The sequence below is a fragment of the Amblyraja radiata genome, chromosome 1, assembly GCF_010909765.2.
Source record: "Amblyraja radiata isolate CabotCenter1 chromosome 1, sAmbRad1.1.pri, whole genome shotgun sequence".
NCBI lineage: Eukaryota > Metazoa > Chordata > Chondrichthyes > Rajiformes > Rajidae > Amblyraja > Amblyraja radiata.
Window position 1 is genome coordinate 133,716,006 of NC_045956.1, and position 20,821 is coordinate 133,736,826.

Genomic DNA, 20,821 nt, shown 5'->3' on the forward strand with positions numbered 1-20,821 from the left:
TCCCAGTATAAAAATGGCCATAACTTTTTAAATACTTGAGATATGAAAGTGAATTAGGTGTCAAATTAAACTTATTTTTATGCTTTATCTGATGGGATAAATTGCAGACTTGATTTTTAAAATCTCAAAATTTTGTAACATTGCTACTGTTAGCAATAGTCTTACATACGACCTTCCTGGGTCCAGATGAGCCCTTCACAGACAAATAACGCGATTTTGTTAACTGAACATCAATCAGACAAATCAAGACCAGTCAATTTACATTACTGGTAGACATAAATGCTGGAAAAACTCAGCAGGGGAGGCAGCATCTATGGAGCGAAGGAAATAGGTAAACAGTAATACACCACTGTTGTATTATAACGTCTAATTGTTTTGTAAATTAATCCAGTCTACCACTTTCATTCAACTCAAAAGGTTAACTCCACAAATGAGACATTTCCAATTGTGATTAACTAATGTTGAATCATAATCGTATCAGATGAATTATCCCATCCTGGAAACTCCAGTACAATCCATTCCCCATTGGAAGTAGAAACAAGGACGTGCAGATGTTGGTCGACACAAAGGGACAGCGGGTCAGGCAGCAGCTCTGGAGAAGACAACATGTGTGGGTCACCTGTCCATGTTCTCCAGAGATGCTGCATGACCCGCTGAACTGCTCCAGCACTTTGTTGTCAACTTTTGTATGGTTCGGTAATCAGCAGGTGGAGAGTTTGAATTTGTAAAGACAAGGGGAAGGGAAGCTGTTTGCTGCCGGAACCCTAGTCACTGGTTCTACGTTGCTTTCCGGAATCAATAGTTTGTTGCACTTTTGTCCGGAGATCCGTCCCTTGTGCCAACAGCCGCTGCTCGCAGTCGCCGGCCGGGATGTTGCGCTCACTGATGCGGGGCCGGGCCTTGCTACAGGTAACCACGGCAACGCGGCCCGGGCAACGTTCCAGTGGTCGAGCGAACAGAGACCCCGGGCATGGAACCCGCGCGAGCCGCCTCACGTGGCTCCCCCCCCCCTCCTGCAGCCCCATCCCCACCTTCTGTCTCTCCCCGCACTCATACCCCACCTGCACGCCCTCCCCCATCCCGCACACCCACCCTTCCTCCTGCACCCACCCCTCCACCTTCTGCACTCACACTCTCCATCTCCCCATCCCCCCAACACTAATGGCCCCTCCCCATTCCGCACCTACACCCATCCACCTTCCTCCTCCCGCACCCACACCCTCCTTCCCATGCCCACATCCCCTCCCGCACCCTTCTCCGCGCATCCCACCCCCCTGCTTCAATAGACATTAGGTGCAGGAGTTGCCATTCGGCCCTTCGAGCCAGCACCGCCATTCAATGGCCTACTCCTGCACCTATTGTCTACTGTCTAATGTGATCATGGCTGATCATCCCCAATCAGTACTCCGTTCCTGCCTTCTCCCCGTATCCCCTGACTCCGCTATCTTTGAGAGCCCAATCTTGAAAGTATCCAGAGAACCGGCCTCCACCACCCTCTGAGGCAGAGAATTCCACAGACTCACAACTCTGTGTGAAAAAGTGTTTCCTCATCTCTGTTCTAAATAGCTCACTCCTTATTCTTAAACAGTGCCCCTGGATCATCGGGAACATGTTTCCTGCCTCTAGCGTGTCCAAACCCTTAATAATCTTATATGTTTCAATAAGATCCCCTCACATCCTTCTAAACTCCAGAGTCTGCAAGCCCAGCCGCTCCATTCTCTAAGCATATGACAGTCCCACCATCCCGGGAATTAACCTTGTAAACCTACGCTGCACTCCCTCAATAGCAATAATGTCCTTCCTCAAATTAGGGGGCCAAAACTGCACACAATACTCCAGGTGTGGTCTCACTTGGGCCCTATACAACTGCAGAAGGACCTCTTTGCTCCCATACTCAACTCCTCTTGTTATGAAGGCCAACATGCCATTCGTTTTCTTCACTGCCTGCTGTACCTGCATGCTTAATTTCATTGACTGATGAACAAGGACCCCCAGATCCCATTGTACTTCCCCTTTTCCCAACTTGACACCATTTAGATAATAATCAGCCTTCCTGTTTTTGCCACCAAAGTGGATAACCTCACATTTATCCACATTAAACTGCATCTGCCACGCATCTGCCCACTCACCCAACCTGTCCAAGTCACCCGGCATTCTCGTGGCATCCTCCTCACTCTTCACACTGCCACCCAGCTTTGTGTCATCTGCAAATTTGCTAATGTTACTTTGATTTCCTTCATTTCCTTCATATGTATATATGTATGTAGTTTGTTTGTTTACACTATTCTTATAACAAATGTAAAGCACCTTGGCCAACGAGAGTTGTTTTTTAAATGTGCTATATAAATAAATGTGACTTGGCTTGACTTCATCTAAATCCCCTTCCATCTCCCCGTACCCCCTCCCTCCCACAACCACCCTTCCCACTCCTGCACCCACATCTTCCTGCACCCCTCACCCTATCCTGCTATCCTTGCCATAAACTAAGACGGGTTAATACAGCTCAGCAAAGTGGGTGAGTGGGTGGATTCTTCTTCCTCTTGGGGGATAAAGTTGTATCTTCAGTTTCATTCAATCACGGACCATTGATGAGCATAAATCAGAGCAAGAATCATGTTTACTTATAGTGCGAATGCTATAATTTTTACACGATGGTTTGCATTTTATCTTGACTTTAAAAGTTTTCTCTCTTGCAACTCTTGTAATTGTTTTGATTGTCGATTGTCTTTGCTTTGTGTTTGCAATAACAATAAATTTCGGTGGCATAAAATTTAGTGAAAATTGAAGAGATGCAGAAAAATGGGGAAGTATAATGTGGAATAATGTTTGAAATCTTAGAAATAACAATGTTGCAGGCTTGCATGCCATCACTTCCTCCAAGGCAAAACCAACAGGCAGCTCAAACGACAGCAAGGCATCACTCCCGGACGAGCTCATGCGTTCCAAGCTTACTTCGAAAGGGAGAACACTGATTGCCTGATCAGGCCCCCATAGTATTACCCCGATTGTATTGTAATCTCAGTTACTGAGGCCACAATAAGAAGATCCTTAAAGAGGGTAAACCCTCAGAAAGCATCTGACCTGATGGTGTGCCTGGCTGCGTTCTTAAAATCTGCCCAGACCACCTGGCTGGAGTTTTTATAGACATCTTCAATCTTCCATTACTAAGGTCCAAGATTCCCACTTGCTTTAAAAGGGCATCAATAATACCGATGCCCAAGACGCACCTCAATGATTACCGACCCATGGCACTAATATCCATGGTGATTAAGTACTTTGAGAGGCTGTTTATGACTACTGTCATCCTTATGCAACTGAACCCTCGACAGACCACATTCAATACAAATTGGCAACAACTCTTCCTCCTCTAACCGTCAGCACAGGAACATCTCAGTGTGTGTTGTCTTTTTGTTCTACTCGCTTTATACCCAGGACGTGGCCAGACAGTTCCAACACCTTCTTTAAATTCACCAATGATACCATAGTTGCTAAACTTATTACTGATAATGATGAATATCGGAGAGTGATCAAACGACTGATTGAATGGTGCCAGAACAACAGTGTTGCTCTCAGCATCAGCAAGACCACGGCGCTGATTGTTGAGTTTAGAAAAGGAAACCTGCCTTTATTGGTGTTGAAGAGATTGGTTGCATTATGGCCTAGTTCAGCAACTTGAACACCCAGGACTAAAGGAGATTATAGAGAGTGGTAGATTCTGCCTGGCCCCTCACAGATAGTGACATTTCCATCATCGAAGGGATCTAAAGGAAGCTCTGCCTCAAAAATGTAGCCAGTATCATCAAAGATTCACACCGCCCTGGCCAAGCTTTCCTTCTATCATCGGGAAGAAGGTGAAGAAGCCTGAAAACCATGACCATCAGGTTCAAGAAAAGCTTCTTCCCAGGTTTAATTTATTTATTTGTTATTTGTTGTTTATTGTCTATGTGTACTGTGCTAACACCCTGCTATGCTGCTGCAAGTAAGAATGGAATTGTTTCATTGTCAGTACATATGACAATTAAACACTTTGACTTTGGATAAAGATACTGCCCCATGAGAGTGAAGTTTATTTATAATATGAAAAACAAAAACTGCAGATGTTATAAATCTGTGGCAGGAAAAAGTGTTGATGGTTCAGGTCAAAGACCCTTTACTAGAATGCTGATTGTTTGGGGTCATTAACCGGTGAACATTTATGTGAACATTGCAGTATTTTGCATATTTTGATGGATCATTGTAGCTTAAGGTTATGTATTTGTTGAAATTGGGTGCTAGTTGCAGCTTGGCATTACTTTAAAGAAGATCCAGTGAATTATCTTCCCTCACTCCCTCAAGTATTTCCTTCTCCCTGGACCAAAGCAGTCTTAGTTGCTAACCCAGCAGGCTTATGCAGTATCTAAACCATAAAGGGAAAGTTCTAGAAGTATTCCGCATGTCAAGCAATGACATTGAGGTGAGAAACAGAATGGACATTTTAGGTCAAGGGCTGCTCATCAGAATGGGATAAGTAAGAAATTAAGCATGTTTTAAGTTGCAGGAAGTGGGTGGAGAACAAAGGGAAAGTTTGCTTTCGGTGCTAACCAAAATTACTTCAAAACCTGCCACTGTTTGTCCTGAAGGCAGAGATTTGGCACCCTCACCGGCACAAAGGGATTGGGTTGCAAAAGTACACAGAATCCTCTCCACCAGGTTGTTGATAATTTAGTTTTCCTTGTTCGTCTTTTTGAGGAAGCAAGAGACTGCATCAAACTTAACAATCAACAATCTCTTGAGGATCTGAACGAGGATATGATAGATCAAGGTCATACTAAAATGGATGAAAATGAGGTTGCCATTCATCCCCCCTCCTGCTTCATGTTCGAAGAAAGTCATGGCTGCACAGTGGACAACTCGGTGTGTGCTATACCTGGGTCAAACCTGGATATGTACACTACCATCATCTGCATAATATGTAATAAGGCCAAGTGAAGCAATAAGAGACAAACCACTTCAACAGAGTTTGCCCAAGCAGTCTTCTGGTAACGAGGGAAGGAACAACTCCAGGATACGGCAGACAGCCATATCTTCAGCTGCTCTTCATCTGATGTCAAAGCAAGACCACGAAGTCGGCACCAGCATCAGGAGTGGTGAAATGGAAATTAAATGACGTTCCAGCCAAGCGTTGCGAGGGGAGGGATGAGCCCAGTCAACCTCGGCTCCAGGGAACCTGGAGTGTGGGAGTCTCCTCCACACTTGAACAGTGGGAATCTGGGAGCAATGTTGCATCTAACTCAGATGCAAGCTTGAGGAGACTGGAGGTAGGACAGTGCCAAGCACAACCTCCAGGAAGCTAAAAGCAGTCGGAACCGACAGTGGGAATGAGGATCAAGCAGTTCTCCTTTAAATCTCGTAGCAGAATATAGTTCTCTTGAAAGCAGGACCTGCATTTAAACTATGGACAAGCACAGTAGTTCATTCTCATCTGAGATATGCTTAGTAGAACCATTGCGACATGACTTTACAGCTTTACAGCTCATATTTGCAATACAATAGATATGAAGCTTGCTTTTGTTAATGTCAGCTCTATGTCTGGAAATATCTTGGCAAGTTCAAGGTAGAGTCGAGTATTTAATTGTCATATGTCCCAGATAGAGCAATGAACTTCTTACTTGCAGCAGCAGAGTAGAATATGTAAACATAATACTCTGGAAACATAGAAACTAGGTGCAGGAGTAGGCCATTCGGCCCTTCGAGCCTGCACCGCCATTCAATATGATCATGGCTGATCATCTATCTCAGTATCCTGTACCTGCCTTCTCACAATACCCCCTGATCCCCTTAGCCACAAGGGCCACATCTAACTCCCTCTTAAATATAGCCAATGAACTGGCCTCAACTACTTTCTGTGGCAGAGAATTCCACAGATTCACCACTCTCTGTGTGAAAAACATTTTTCTCATCTCGGCCCTAAAAGACTTCCCCCTTATCCTTAAACTGTGACCCCTTGTTCTGGACTTCCCCAACATCCGGAACAATCTTCCTGCATCTAGCCTGTCCAACCCCTTAAGAATTTAGTACGTTTCTCTAAGGTCCCCCCTCAATCTTCTAAATTCTAGCGAGTACAAGCCGAGTCTATCCAATCTTTCTTCATATGAAAGTCCTGCCATCCCAGGAATCAGTCTGGTGAACTTTCTCTGTACTCCCTCTATAGCAAGAATGTCCTTCCTCAGATTAGGAGACCAAAACTGTACGCAATAGACCAAAACTGTACGCAACTGTTCAAGATGGCGGCGCTGGTTTAACAGCTGCGGCCCACCTGCAGTCTGTCTGTTTTTTTTTCTTTCTTTTTGTTCCTTTGTCATGTTTTAGTTAATTTTGTTTTATTAAGTTGTGTATGTGTGTGGGTGGGGTGGGAGAAACATGTTTTGGTCTCTTCCTTCGGGGGATGTGACTTTTTTTCTGTCGTATTCCCCGTCTCCGTCTGCGCCGAGGCCTAATGGTGGAGCTGGCGGCCCCAGAGCTGTGGCAGCGGCGGCAGCGGAGACCCGACTCGGCCTCGGCCTCGGAGCTGTGGCGGTGGCGGCAGCGGAGACCCGACTCGGCCCCGGAGCTGTAGCGGAGGCAGCGGCAGCGGAGACCCGACTCGGCCCCGGAGCTGTAGCGGCGGCAGCGGCAACGGAGACCCGACTCGGCCCCGAAGCTGTGGCGGCGGCGGCAGCAGCAGCAGCGGCAGCGGAGACCCAACTCGGCCCCGAAGCTGCGGCGGCGGCGGCAGCGGTAGCGGAGACCCACTCGGCCCCGGAGCTGTAGCAGCGGAAGCGGTAGCGGAGACCCGACTCGGCCCCGAAGCTGTGGTGGCGGCGGCAGCAGCAGCGGCAGCTGCAATGGAGACCCGACTCGGCCCCGGAACCGTGGCGGCGGCAGCAGAGACCCGACTCGGCCTCCGAGCTGTGGCGGCGGCAGCGGCAGCGACCACCCACGGAATTTGAACCGGCCCGTTCGCGGAGCACGGTTGAGCCGCGGGATTTACCATCACCCGGTGGGGTCACAACATCTGGAGCCTGGATCGCATCGGCGCAGAGGGAGAACAAAAAGGGAAGAGACAGAGACTTTAAGATTTTGCCTTCCACCACAGTGAGGAGGTGTTTGGTGAACTCACTGTGGTGGATGTTAAATTTGTGTTGATTGTGTGTTTTTGTCATTTTTTATTATATGTATGACTGCAGGGAAACAACATTTCGTTCAGACCGAAAGGTCTGAATGACAATAAACGAATCTAATCTAATCTAATCTAAAGCAATGTAAACAATATAATAAACGAGAGAAAATAAATCAGTGTGTATGTATATCTTTATAAATACAGACACACACACAAAAACAAACAATAATGTGTGAGTGGTAATAATACAAGTGGTGGCATCTCAGTAATAATTGTTAGTGATTGTAATGGTGGTGGGGAGTATTAAAGATATTTAAGAATTTATATTTTCAAAATAGTTAATGAATATGTTGGATGGAAAAACACTGATCTACTAAGAGTGAACTCTTTCCACTATATTATAAACTATAGTAGGGCGGCACAGTGACGTAGCAGTAGAGCTACTGACTTACAGCGCCAGAGACCCGGGTTTGATCATGGCTACAAGTGCTTGTCTGTACGCTGTTTGTACGTTCTCCCCTTGACCTGCATGTTTTCTCCGAGATCTTCGGTTCCCTCCCACACTCCAAAGATGTACAGGTTTGTGGTTTAATTGGCTTGGTATAAATGTAAATGTAAAATTGTCTCTAGTTTAAAAAAGAGGTGAAGAAGGGTTTCGGCCCGAAACTTTGCCTTTTTCCTTCGCTCCATAGATGCTGCTGCACCCGCTGAGTTTCTCCAGCTTTTTTGTGTACCTTCGATTTTCCAGCATCTGCAGTTCCTTCTTAAACAGTTCATCTATTTCCCGTCATGGATGCTGCCTGACCCACTGAGTTTCTTCAGCAGTTTGTTTTGTGGATATTTTTTTTACATCCACAGGAAAGGGTTGCATGTGCTACGTTTGAATTCACTTCCTTTAATCTAGCTCTCCACACATCATTTGGTCCTTTAATGATCTTAAGAAAAATAAAATCTAATTCCATTTCTCGGATGTTTCTGTTTAAAATTTTCACTTGTCCTTTTACAAATATGGCGGCTGACCTGACAGCTTTTCCTGGATCTGATTTTTGAGATCTGAGTCTCATTTTATGTCTGAGATATTTGGTAAAGAAAGCTTGTATAATCTCTCCTGCTGATAAACTGGGACAAGTGGTTTTCTAGTACACTGAAGCAGGTAAAGAAATATGAGGAAATAAAATCAAAGTCTAATTCACTGGCATTGTTCTTAAAACGTTTTCCATATTCTTTCCTAGAAACAAAATTATTAAATATACACTAGTAATAGAGAACAACTTTGTGCTGCTTTGTAGAATGCTGGATATTGGGCCCTGCAATTTCTCTCCCTGCAACTCCCTTTTGCCAAATTATGCCAGAATGTGACTTTATTTACCCAATATAGGGGGAATGAACAGTAAATAATTTATCGTGAAATATGCGCTGGTAAATTTTATTGGAAACACCAGGTTTAATGTGTTCAAAATGAACCATGTCTGGAGCATGCTGATTGATTCAGAAGGCTGATTTGTTACTTGGCCGACTGCAAGAGAAGAGAGAGGCACAAGTGTTTAATTGTCATATGTACCAAATCGAAACAATGAAATTCTTACTTGTAGCAGCACCACAGGTTTGTAAACACAATACTCAATTGATAACATAATAAACAAAAAATAAGTTTGATAACTAAAAAACCCAATATAGTGCAAAACAAATCAAAGCCCAAACTTCCCTTTCCGTGTTAGATTCCTGGCATGGCCCGGACACGTCTTTGTGGGATTTAAAACACCATTGATTTCTCTGGGAATCTCAGCCTGGTGATTTGAAGCCAGATGGGAGATTTCTTTGATTATTTTGCTTCATGAAATATTTTGGTGTTCTAATTTTTTTTTAAATATTTGAATTATTTTCCTCAATTTTAAGGTGATTCAAATCTCAGGCACTTTTCCAAACAATGAAACTCAATGATAACTATGACAAGCCAAAGCAGTGGCTTCGGCTGCACAAAGCTGCCTGCCATCCTATTGTAGCTCGGGTCTCATTGCCTGATTAAAGGGTTGGTGTGTTAGTCCCTCTGCATCCATTATGAACGAGTGCTGCTCTGCGTGGGGCCAGGAACAGCAGTTCTTGCTGGTGAGACTGGCCCGACATCTTCCCATGTTCATGCACAAAATAATAAACCACTTGCGTTTTTCTTTTGAAAACTAGACAAAATGGATGAAAGTAATGTACGGAATCCAGCTCCGCTTTAACGCTGCCTGGCAGAATTTTTTTTTTAGAGAACCAAGTCCTTTGTGTCATTGAGATGTCTGCCTCTGGGACTCAGACTATTCAGTGGTTCTCTCCCCTTCTCGGTTCTCAGACACCATTGTCAATCACATTCACTAGCTGAACGGTGCCTTGTTGTTTGATCTGTGCTGGTGTGACATTGGGTCACCTCTAAAGCAGTACCGAGACAAAACCAGTAAGTTGCTGAGGTCTCATAATTACAAATAGCCAGTGCATCAAGTGCCAAATAAGAATCTAACCTCTGTTGCAAAAAGCTTTGCAGTTGTGTGTATTGTCTGTAAGCCATTAAAAACTAATACCTTAAGCAAGGCATTGTGTGGTAGGCCATAAAAATAGCACTGCTCTGGATTTCTGTCCGCCGTCTGTTGGGATGATAGATTTTAATCTTCCGAAATATGTTTTTGCAATCAAGTGTTAACGACTTGAATGATTTTTTTTAGTCGCACTAATTTGAACAATTTATCAGGGACTGGAAGTACTTTTTTGTTACAGCCAAAAATCCCATGACCAGGTTGCAGATGAGATTTACTGAGAAACTTGGGTTTGTTAGTTTCATTTATGAGGAAGGAGTAGAGAAATTTGAAAAAAGAACAAGATTGACAAAATTTCTTAAAATTTGGATCCATTTTGATGAGATGTTTGGGGAATAATATTTTCAAGAGTTATTAATTAGATGGTATAATCTCAAGATTGCCAAATAAATTAAATTAGAGGAATTCTGTTGCGGACTGCATGTCTAGAATGTGTAACCTTGACGAAGGCACAAAGCATAACATGATTTAAAATGGAACAGATAAATATTTGAATGTTAACTTCAAAGAAAAGAGCAAGCAAAGTAACTGAACTCTTTCAGTTCGATTATATTGGGCTAATTTGTTTCTTTGTGTATGATGTTTCTTTTGCGTTAACAGTTACTGTGGATCACATTAAAAAAAAAGTTTAATATTTGTTTGATATCACAAAGTGTGCTCGTATAACCAAATATTTGCAGCATACAAAAATTGCTGATGCTGAAAATCTGAAATAAATGTTAAATGTCGGATAGGAAGATACGATGGGGAGAGAATCAATATTAACTTTTCAGAAGAAAATCCACTGGGCTTATGGGCTGGAGAAGGGAGATGGAGAAAGGGAAAGGCTGGATAGGCTGGGACTTGTTTCTTTGGAGCGTTGGAGGGTGATTGTGCTTATTGAGTTTATGCTGGGTGCTCCAGTTTCTTCTCCCATCCCAAAAGCATACTATAAAAACATCACCCTTTCGTATGTGCAAAGAACCATGAGTTTGAAAAAGATTAAATAGCAGATCTGCTGGGAAATAAGGAGGGGGAGTATGGGACTGACATGACTGCTATGCCCGGAGCAGGGAAGACCTAATGGGCTGAATGGCTGGTATTGTAAAGTCATCTTTGCTCATTGTAGTTCTCCTAACCAAAAGAAGATTTGCTTCATGATCTGTCAATACGTCTGTAACAAAATTAAGAAATACTCTTCAACAAATTGCTCATTTATGGCTTTAATTTTTATTCTAGCATTCCAGAAGAGGAATACCTCAGGTGTGGATTGTAGCAGCACAGCACCGATGGGCTTCAAGCCTACCCATGAACACAGTTGTTCTCTTTGTTCCACAGCAAGAAGCTTGGGTAGTAGAACGAATGGGTCGTTTTCACAAAATACTTGAGCCAGTAAGTAAATGTCACTGTCTGAAGTAGACATGACGATGGTTCACTTTTGCTCTGTTACAATAGTTCTGATTTCTTTGTTTTGTATCTATTTCCATTTCACTTTTGCTAATTATTAACAGAACTTAGTGCCTTGGTGGTCAAAATGTTTTAAATGTGTGTAATAACGGAGAAAAAACTCAGTCATGGCAATTAGCCCAAGCAACTAGACTCGGCAGTCTGTAACAGACATTGTCATTCATCAACTGTTCCAACATGCTGGTCAATATTACAGAGATTAAAGGCATTAAAATATGTCATTCTTCGATAGGCAGAGAGCATGGGAGACCCGAGAATGGTTTGCCAAAAAGATTATGTATTTCTAAATAGCTTTAAAATATTTATCAACATTTTGTTTTCTGATGAGGTTGCAGGAATATTTAGTAACGGAAGTTTTTCGTTCATGACTTCCTGAACATAATGAGCCCTTTTTAATAGCATTCATTTTATTGGTGATGAGCCTTTGCTGATTAATTGGCTGAGCTTGACAATTGTATTCAATGTTGCCCCGTCCATCGCACGGACTGGACCACCCACCATTTACACTTCACGCTGCCTCAGAAAAGCAGCCAACATAATAAAGCTATCAATTAATAAATGTTAATGGAATAATCTGATTGGTGTTAGTTTTGGTTACTTTTTCATGATCTCAGATTCAGATTCAGATTCAGATCTGATTAGTTATAAGACTCCAGCCAAACTGCTATTTTCAAAATTTGGATTGGTCACTATTAAACCTGAAGTAACTTATTTTCTTCACAAAATATGAAACTCTTGAGCAAATTATTGGAAGTATTTTACTTCAGTTTTAAAGATCAGTTAGGTTTCTAACAGGGATATTCTTTTGGTACCTTTTTCATTACCTTTTATTATTGTCACATGTACGAGGTACAGTGAAAAGCATTAGTTTTGCATGCTGTCCATACAGATCAGATTTACCATACAGAGATACAATCAGTTCAAACTCGTATATGATAGATGGAGCAAAGGGGAAGATAGAGAGTGCAGAATATAGTTCTCAACATTAAAGCACATCAGTTCCTTAAACAAAGTCCAATGTCCTCATTGGGATAGGGGTGAATGAAACAGTACCCTAAACGTATGGAAGGACCGTTAAGTAGCCTGATAACGTAGGGGATAAAGCTGCTCCTGAGTCTGGTGTTGTGCTCTTTCAAGCTTCAGTGCCTTCTACCAGACGGGAGTAGGGAAAAGAAAAATGAACAGGGTGGGACAAGTCTTAGATTATGTTGGCTGCTTTTCTGAGGCAGCGTGAAGTGTAGATGGAGTCAATGGTGGGTAGTCCGGTCCGTGTGATGGCCTGGGTGACATCCTACAAGTTTCTGCAATTTCTCGGGATCTTGGGCAGAGCTATTCCCAAACCAAGTTGTGATGCAATCCGACAATATGCTTTATATGATGCATCCAGTTGAAGTTTGTAAGAGTCACTGAAGACATGCCAAATTTCCTCAGTCTTCTCAGGAAGTAGTCAAGTCAAGTCACTTTTATTTATATAGCACATTTAAAAAACAACTCTCGTTGGCCAAAGTGCTTTACATTGGTGGAGGTACTAACGTTATACAACAGTGGTTCATAGATTAAGTACATACATAAATACATACATATAGCCCTCGCTCAGAGGACGTCAAGAAAGGCTTGGGAGTAGAGATGAGTTTTAAGTCTCCACTTAAAGGAGTCGATAGAGGGGGCAGTTCTGATGGGAAGAGGGATGCTGTTCCACAGTCTAGGAGCTGCAACCACAAAGGCGAGGTCGCCCATGAGCTTATGCCTAGACCGCGAGATATTCAGTAATCCCAAGTCGGCCGATTTGAGGGACCTGGAGGTGGTGTGGTGGGTAAGCAGACTTTGATGTAGGTGGGGGCAAGCCCATTAAGGGCTTTGTAGACATAAAGGAGGATCTTGAAATTTATTTGGAACCGCACAGGGAGCCAGTGGAGAGAGGCCAGGATCGGGGTGATATGGTCCCTTTTTCGGGTGCCCATCAGGAGGCTCGCTGCGGCGTTTTGGACCAATTACAGGCGGGACAGGGAAAATTGGCTGATGCCAGTGTAGAGGGAGTTGCAGTAATCTAGGCGGGAGGAGATAAATGTGTGGATGATCTTTTCGAGGTCATCAGACTGGAGGAATTTTTTATTTTAGCTATCGTCGGAAGCTGAAAGAAGCTAGCTTTTACCACGGCATTGACTTGTTTGTCAAATTTCAATGCTGAGTCAAATATCGCGCCAAGGTTTTTGACGTGAGATTTGAGTAGTCGGGGAAGACTTCCAAGGCTGCCTGCTATCATTTTGATTGAGTCCGAGGGGCCGAGAAGGATGACCTCAGACTTACTCTCATTTAGTTGGAGGAATTTCATGGCCATCCAACAGTTTATATCCTCGAGGCAGCGGATAAGTTTAAGCAGATTTGATTCGTTGTTGGGCTTCAGGGGGAGATAGAGTTGTGTATGGTCTGCGTAGCAATGGAAGGAAATGCCGTGCCTTTCAATGACTTGGCCTAAGGGGAGGATATACAGGGAGAAGAGAATGGGGCCAAGGATGGAACCTTGTGGAACCCCGCAGCAGAGGCTAGCTGGGGAGGAGAATGAGTTGCCTATGTTAGTAGAGAAACTCCTACCTTTGAGGTAGGAGATGAACCAGCTCAGGGCAGTGCCATCAATACCAACCCCGTACCGGAGACGGTCAATTAGGATGGTGTGGTCGACAGTATCAAATGTTGCGCTGAGGTCGAGAAGGAGCAGGATTGCACAGCCGCCGGAGTCAACGGTGAGCAGTAGGTCATTATGTATCTTCAACAAGGCAGACTCTGTTGAAGTAGAGGCATCAGTGTGACTTTGCAGCTGTCACAACAACATGGTTGGTCCACAACAAATCATTGGTGATATATTAATGCTATGTAACGAGGCTCCCAACAATTTCCACATCTGCACCATTGGTGCTGACTGGAGCACGTACTGCACCATCCTTCCTGAAGTCAAAAACAAGCTCCGTCTTGCTGATATTAAGGGAGAGGTTATTGTCCTGACATCATGCCACTCAGTTCTCTATCTCCTTCCTGTACTCTGTCTCGACACTGTTCGTGATTTGGCACACTGCAGATGGAGTTAGAGCTAAATTTGGCTGTACATTCGTGAGTGTAAAGGGAGTACAGTAGGGGACCGAGAACACACCAGTATTGAGAATTATTCATGAGGAGGTGTTGCAACATACTCTCACTGATTGAGGTCTGTGGTTCAGAAAGTCGAGGATCCAGTGGCAGAGCGAGCTGGAGGTGGGGGAGTCGAGGGGGGTACTGATTCTTAGGTCTTGGGTCCCCGAGTTTGGAGATGAGTTTGCCAGCTGATCTGACACGGTCCCGAGATCCCTCTGAACCAGTTGCTTTCAACGGATTCACTCTCAGAAATGCCGATGAGTTAATCGTGAAGGGATCCATTGTTGCCAGCAATACTGCCCACCTTCACTTTGCAGCCTTTTATAGCATGCAAGCTATAAATATTGTCATAATATACCGGTAACTGAGACATTACCTCAAGACTCCAGCTTTGTCCCGAATTCCCTCATGACACACTTAATGGCTCTGCAAAGGTCGTAGATATTTTTAAAATAATGTCAAGATTCAAGTAAATTCATCATCTGGTATGTATTCGAATATGTGTGGTGGAAAATAATGTTGTGATTCCTGTAGATTCCAATTTTACACAATGTTTGTGTAAAATAACTACAGAATTCTATAATTACATTTCTACTCTGATGGTGTGCATTGAACTGTTTAATTATTGATCAACAATTATTGATAGTGTGGCAACACTAATGTGCTGGCCCTATGCAAGTAGGCGATGATGGTCAGCTACAGAACAGAAATAAGAAAATGGAGCTGTGGAGAGATCATTAAGGTACAGGAGGAGAGAACCTTGGGTTGAATTGGGTTTAGCTCATCCAGATAGAGAAATTGTATTGTAAGTAAAAGATAATAGAATTGTAATTAGAAGTCAATAGACAATAGGTGCAGGAGTAGGCTCATTTGGCCCTTCGAGCCAGCACCACCATTCAATGTGATCATGGCTGATCATCCCCAATCAGTACCACGTTCCTCCCTTCTCCCCATATCCCCTGACTCCGCTATTTTTAAGAGCCTTATCTAGCTCTCTCTTGAAAGTCCAGAGAACCTGCCTCCACCGCCCTCTGAGGCAGAGAATTCCACAGACTCACCACTCTCTGTGAGAAAAAGTTTTTCCTCGACTCCGTTCTAAATGGCTTACTCCTTATTCTTAAACTGTGGCCCCTGGTTCTGGACTCCCCCAACATCGGGAACATGTTTCTGACTCTAGCGGGTCCAAACCCTTAACAATCTTATATGTTTCAATGAGATCCCCTCTCATACTTCTAAACTCCTGAGTGTACAAGCCCAGCAGCTCCATTCTCTCAGCATATGACAGTCCCGCCATTCCGGGAATTAACCTTGTAAACCTACGCTGCACTCCCTCAATAACAAGAATGTCCTTCCTCAAATTAGGGGACCAAAACTGCACACAATACTCCAGGTGTGGTCTCACTAGGGTTCTGTACAACTGCAGAAGGACCTTTTTGCTCCTATATTCGATTCCTCTTGTTATAAAGGCCAACATGCCATTCGCTTTCTTCACTGCCTGCTGTGCCTGCATGCTTACATTCATAGACTGATGTACAAGGACCCCCCAGATCCCGTTATACTTCCTCTTTTCCCAACTTGACGCCATTTAAATAGTAGCTCTGTTGTACTGTTCAACTGTTGTAGTGTTGTCATTAATTCCCTGTAATAGATGAAATGAGACTCCGACTAATAGATAAATATGACCAATTCTTAAGGAGTTGGTCTCCTTTCATCGACTTTTTGGAATCATGTGATGCAGCGGTACCATAAGGATTGCTGATTTCAGTTCATGACGTGGATAGATCTACATCTCCGAATACAGATTTGAAAAATTCTCTTTTAAGGGGCCTTCTCTTCTATTTCTACTTTCCACTTTTTCTTTTTTCTTTTTTTTTTCTTTTTTATATACACACTTCACGTTTTTCTACTCTCTACCATCAATTTTTCCACTTTTTCCCCTTTCTATTGTTTTCTTTTTCTTATAAAATAAAAAAATTAAATAAAAATTCCCTGTAATAGAGATGCAGATTTAATTAGTTGATCTTGTGAACTGAAATAAGTTATTACTATCACTGGGAGCTATATAACATGAAAAGAAACCTAAAGCATATATTGATATTAAACTAATTTTTGTTCTCTTTACAAAGGGTTTGAATTTCTTGATTCCAATCGTAGATCGGATAAAATATGTACAGAGCTTAAAAGAGATCGTTATTGATATTCCAGAACAATCTGCTGTCTCATTAGGTGAGTGCTGTGCTAAATTATTGTTACACAATGTTTAGTTGCACAATTTTTAGAATTGTTACACAATGTTTAGAACTTTCTTGTTTATAAATTTGTCATAGTGTTCCTTTTATAAATGTAAGTTAAAGACGGTAATGTTGAGTACTTGGAGTTTTCTATGCATAATTCAATATGAGTGTGTCCTTTTTCAAATAATGTAGCCATATTGGATGAGATTCCTGTGGTAGTTGAATCTACAGTGCCCTCCATAATGTTTGGGACAAAGACCCATCATTTATTTATTTGCCTCTGTACTCCACAGTTTGAGATTTGTAATTTAAAAAAATCACATGTGGTTAAAGTGGCACCATCGAGTGTGGCAGCTTCGCCAGCAGCAGTCTGTCCTTTCACCCTTTTTGTTATTTTTAGTGAATGGTTTTAAAGGTTTATAAGTCTTTTTTTATGTGGGGGATGGGGGGGGGGAATAGGCTGAAACCATTTCCCAGTCACTTCCTGGTCGGAGATGCGTCTTTTCTCTGAGTTACATCTTGCCCCCCCCCTCGCGGCCTACCATCTGGATTGGCGCAGCCTTTCCTGCCGGAGACTGGACAGAGCTTCAGCAACGGCGCAGCGCTGAATTACCATTGCGGAGCAGGACGATGCCTTACCAGGGATCGCCGTGTTGGAGCTCCGGAGCGTTGGGCCTGCTGATTAACACCTTGGAGCTGTGGTTGCGGAGCTTCTAGCCGCGGGCGGCGTTGACTTTAACATCGCGGAGGCTGGGACCCTTTGCCGGGGGTCGCCAGTGTTGAATCTCCGCCCAGCTCGGCCTGTGGACTTCGGAAGCCGCAGTCTCTGGTAAGAAGTGGCCAATTCGGAAACTACAAGCCGCTGAGTGTGTTCTTCCGTTCCGACACCAGAGTTCCAATCATCCCGGCAAGAGGGCCTGAACATCAGGCCGTCCGTAGCTGCGACTGCGTAGGGCTCGAAGGGCCCGACCACGGGTGAACAAAGAGGAAGATGACTGAACTTTATTGCCTTCCCTCACAGTGGGAAATGTTGAATCCGCTGGGTGGGGATGTTCATGATAAATTCTATTGTGTATTGTGTTCTTTTATTCGAATGGCTGTATGGTAACTCAAATCTCACTGTACCCATTGGTGCATGTGATAATAAATGTAACTTGAACTTGAAAGTGCACATTGTCAGATTTTAATAAAGGTCATTTTTATACATTATGTACAAATTACACCTGTGTTTATACATAGTCCCCCCATTTCAGGGCACCATAATGTTTGGGACACATGGCTTCACATGTGTTTGTAATTGCTTAGGTGTGTTCAAATGCCCCCTAAATGCAAGTATAAGAGCGCTCTCAGCACCTAGTCGTTCCTCCAGTCTTTCCATCACCTTTGGAAACTTTTATTGTTGTTTATCAACACGAGGACCAAAGTTGTGCCAATGAAAGTCAAAGAAGCAAGTATGAGACTGAGAAACAAGAATAAAACTGGTAGAGACATCAGCTAAACCTTAGGCTTACCAAAATCAACTATTTGGAACATCACTATGAAGAAAGAGAGCCCTGGTGAGCTTTCTAATCGCAAAGAGACTGGCAGGCCAAGAAAGACCTCCACAGCTGATGGCAGAAGAATTCTCTCCATAATAAAGAAAAATCCCCAAACACCTGTCCGACAGAGCAGAAACAGTCTTCAGGTATAGATTTGTCAATGACCGCTGTCCACAGAAGACTTGATGAACAGAAGTACAGAGGCTACAGTGCAAGATGCAAACCACTGGTTAGCCGCAAAAATAGGAAGGCCAGGTTACAGTTTGCCAAGAAGTACTTAAAAGAGCAACCACAGTTCTGGAAAAAGGTCTTGTGGACAGATGCGATGAAGATTAACTGGTGAATACCGAATTAACAGTGTTGTATATATATGTGCAAAGTATAAGAAATAAAGTGGATGAGCTTGGGACTCAGTTAGAAATTGGTAGGTATGATGTTGTGGGAATTACAGAGACATGGTTGCAAGAGGATCGGAGCTGGGAACTGAATATTCAGGGTTAAACGTCCTATCAAAAAGACAGATGGGTGGGCAGAGGGGGTGGGGTAGCTCTGTTGGTAAGGAATGCAATTCAGTCCTTTGCGAGGGGTGACATAGAATCAGCAGATGTATTGGATAGAATTGAGAAATTGTAAGGGCAAAAAGACCCCAATGGGAGTTATCTATAGGCCCCCAAACAGTAGCCTGAATATAGGGTGCTAGTTGCATCAGGAGTTAAAATTGGTATGAAACAAAGGTAATGGAAAATGTGGTTATGGAAAATTTCAATATGCAGGTTGACTGGGAAAATCAGGTTGATACTGGACTCCAAGAAAGGGAGATTGTGGAGTGCCTTCGAGATGGATTCTTCGAGCAGCTTGTGAGCAGCCAGGGAGAAAGCTATTCTGGATTTAGTTTTGTGTAATGAAGCGGATTTGATAAGGGAATTCAAGGTAAGGGAACCATTAGGAGGTTGTGACCATAATATGATAAGTTTTCATCCGCAATTTGAGAGGAAGAAGGTAAAATCAGAAGGGTCAGTGTTGCAGTTGAACAAAGGGGACTATGGAGCCATGAGGGAGGAGCTGGCCAAAGTTGATTGGAAAGGGACCTTAGCATGGATGACAGTGGAACAGCAATGGCAGGAATTTCTGGGAATAATCCAAAGTTCATTCCAAAGAGGAAGAAAGATTCTAAGGGAGTAAGAGGCGACCGTGGCTGACAAGGGAAGCCAAGGACAGTATAAAACTAAAAGAGGAGACGTGTAACATAGCAAAGATGAGCGGGAAGCCAGAGGATTGGAAAACATTGAAGAACTACAGAAGGTAACTAAAAAGGCAATACGGGGAGAAAAGTTGAAGTATGAAGGTAACCAAGCCAAGAATATAAAGGAGGATAGTAAAAGCTTCTTTAGGTATGTGAAAAGGAAAAGATTAGTTAAGACAAATGTGGGTCCCTTGAAGACAGAAACAAGTTAATTTATTATGGGGAACAAGGAAATGGCAGACGAATTGAACAGGTACCTTGGTTCTGTCTTCCTTAGTGAAGACAGAACCAATCTCTCAGATGTACTAGGAGACAAAAGATCTAGGATGACGGAGGAACTGAAGAAAATTCACATTAGTCAGGAAATGGTGTTGGGTAGACTGATGGGACTGAAAGCTGATAAATCCCCAGGGCCTGATGGTCTGTATCCCAGAGTACTCAAGGAGGTAGCTCTAGAAATCGTGGACGCATTGGTGATAATTTTCCAATGTCCTATAGATTCTGAACCAGTTCCTGTGGATTGGAGGATAGCTAATGTTATCCCACTTTTTAAGAAAGGAGGGAGATAGAAAGCTGGGAATTATAGACCAGTTAGCGTGACATCAGTGGTGGGGAAGATGCTGGAGTCAATTACTAAAGATGTAATAGCGGCACATTTGGATAGCAGTAACAGGATCGGTCCAAGTCAGCATTGATTTACGAAGGGGAAATCTTGCTTGACTAATCTTCTGGAATATTTTGAGTATGTAACAAGTAAAATGGACGAGGGAGAGCCAGTGGATGTGGTGTATCTGGTCCCACACAGGAGATTAGTGGGCAAAATTAGAGCACATGGTATTGGGGGTTGGGTATTGATGGATAGGAAATTGGTTGGCAGACATTAAACAAAGAGTAGGAATTAACTGGTCCCTTTCAGAATGGCAGGTAGTGACTAGTGGGGTGCCGTAAGGTTCGGTGCTGTTACTGCAGCTATTTACAATATATATTAATGATTTAGGTGAAGGAATTAAAAGTAACATTAGAAATTTGCAGATGACACAAATCTGGGTGGCAGTGTGAACTGTGAAGAGGATGCTATGAGGATGCAGGGTGAGTGGTTGGGTGAGTGGGCAGATGCATGGCAGATGCAGTATATTGTGGATAAATGTGAGGTTATCCACTTTGGTGGCCTGAACAAGAAGGCAGATTATTATATGAATGCTGTCAGATTAGGAGAAGATGAAGTACAAAGAGACCTGGGGGTCCTTGTACTTGTACATCAGTCACTGAAAGGTAGGTACAGCAGGCAGTGAAGAAAGCTAATGGCATGCTGGCCTTCATAACGAGAGGATTTGAATGCAGGAGCAAAGAGGTCCTTCTGCAGATGTACAGGATCCTGGTGAAACCACACCTGTAGTATTGTGTGCAGTTTTGGTCTCCTAATTTGAGGAAGGACATTCTTGCTATTGAGGGAGTGCAGCGTAGGTTCACCAGGTTTATTCCCGGGATGGCGGGACTGTCATATGATGAAAGAATGGAGCAGC

General features: G+C 43.3%; 1 protein-coding gene across 1 annotated transcript in view; it reads left to right on the forward strand.

Moving 5' to 3' along the window:
- Window positions 1-782: 782 nt before the first annotated feature.
- Window positions 783-20,821, forward strand: part of stoml2 (stomatin like 2) — a 34,495-nt gene continuing 14,456 nt past the window's right edge. The window contains exons 1-3 of the mRNA XM_033031167.1: window positions 783-909; window positions 10,930-11,082; window positions 16,410-16,509. Coding sequence (XP_032887058.1) covers window positions 871-909; window positions 10,930-11,082; window positions 16,410-16,509 — 292 coding nt within the window. The 5' untranslated portion in view covers window positions 783-870. The remainder of the gene's footprint in view (window positions 910-10,929; window positions 11,083-16,409; window positions 16,510-20,821) is intronic.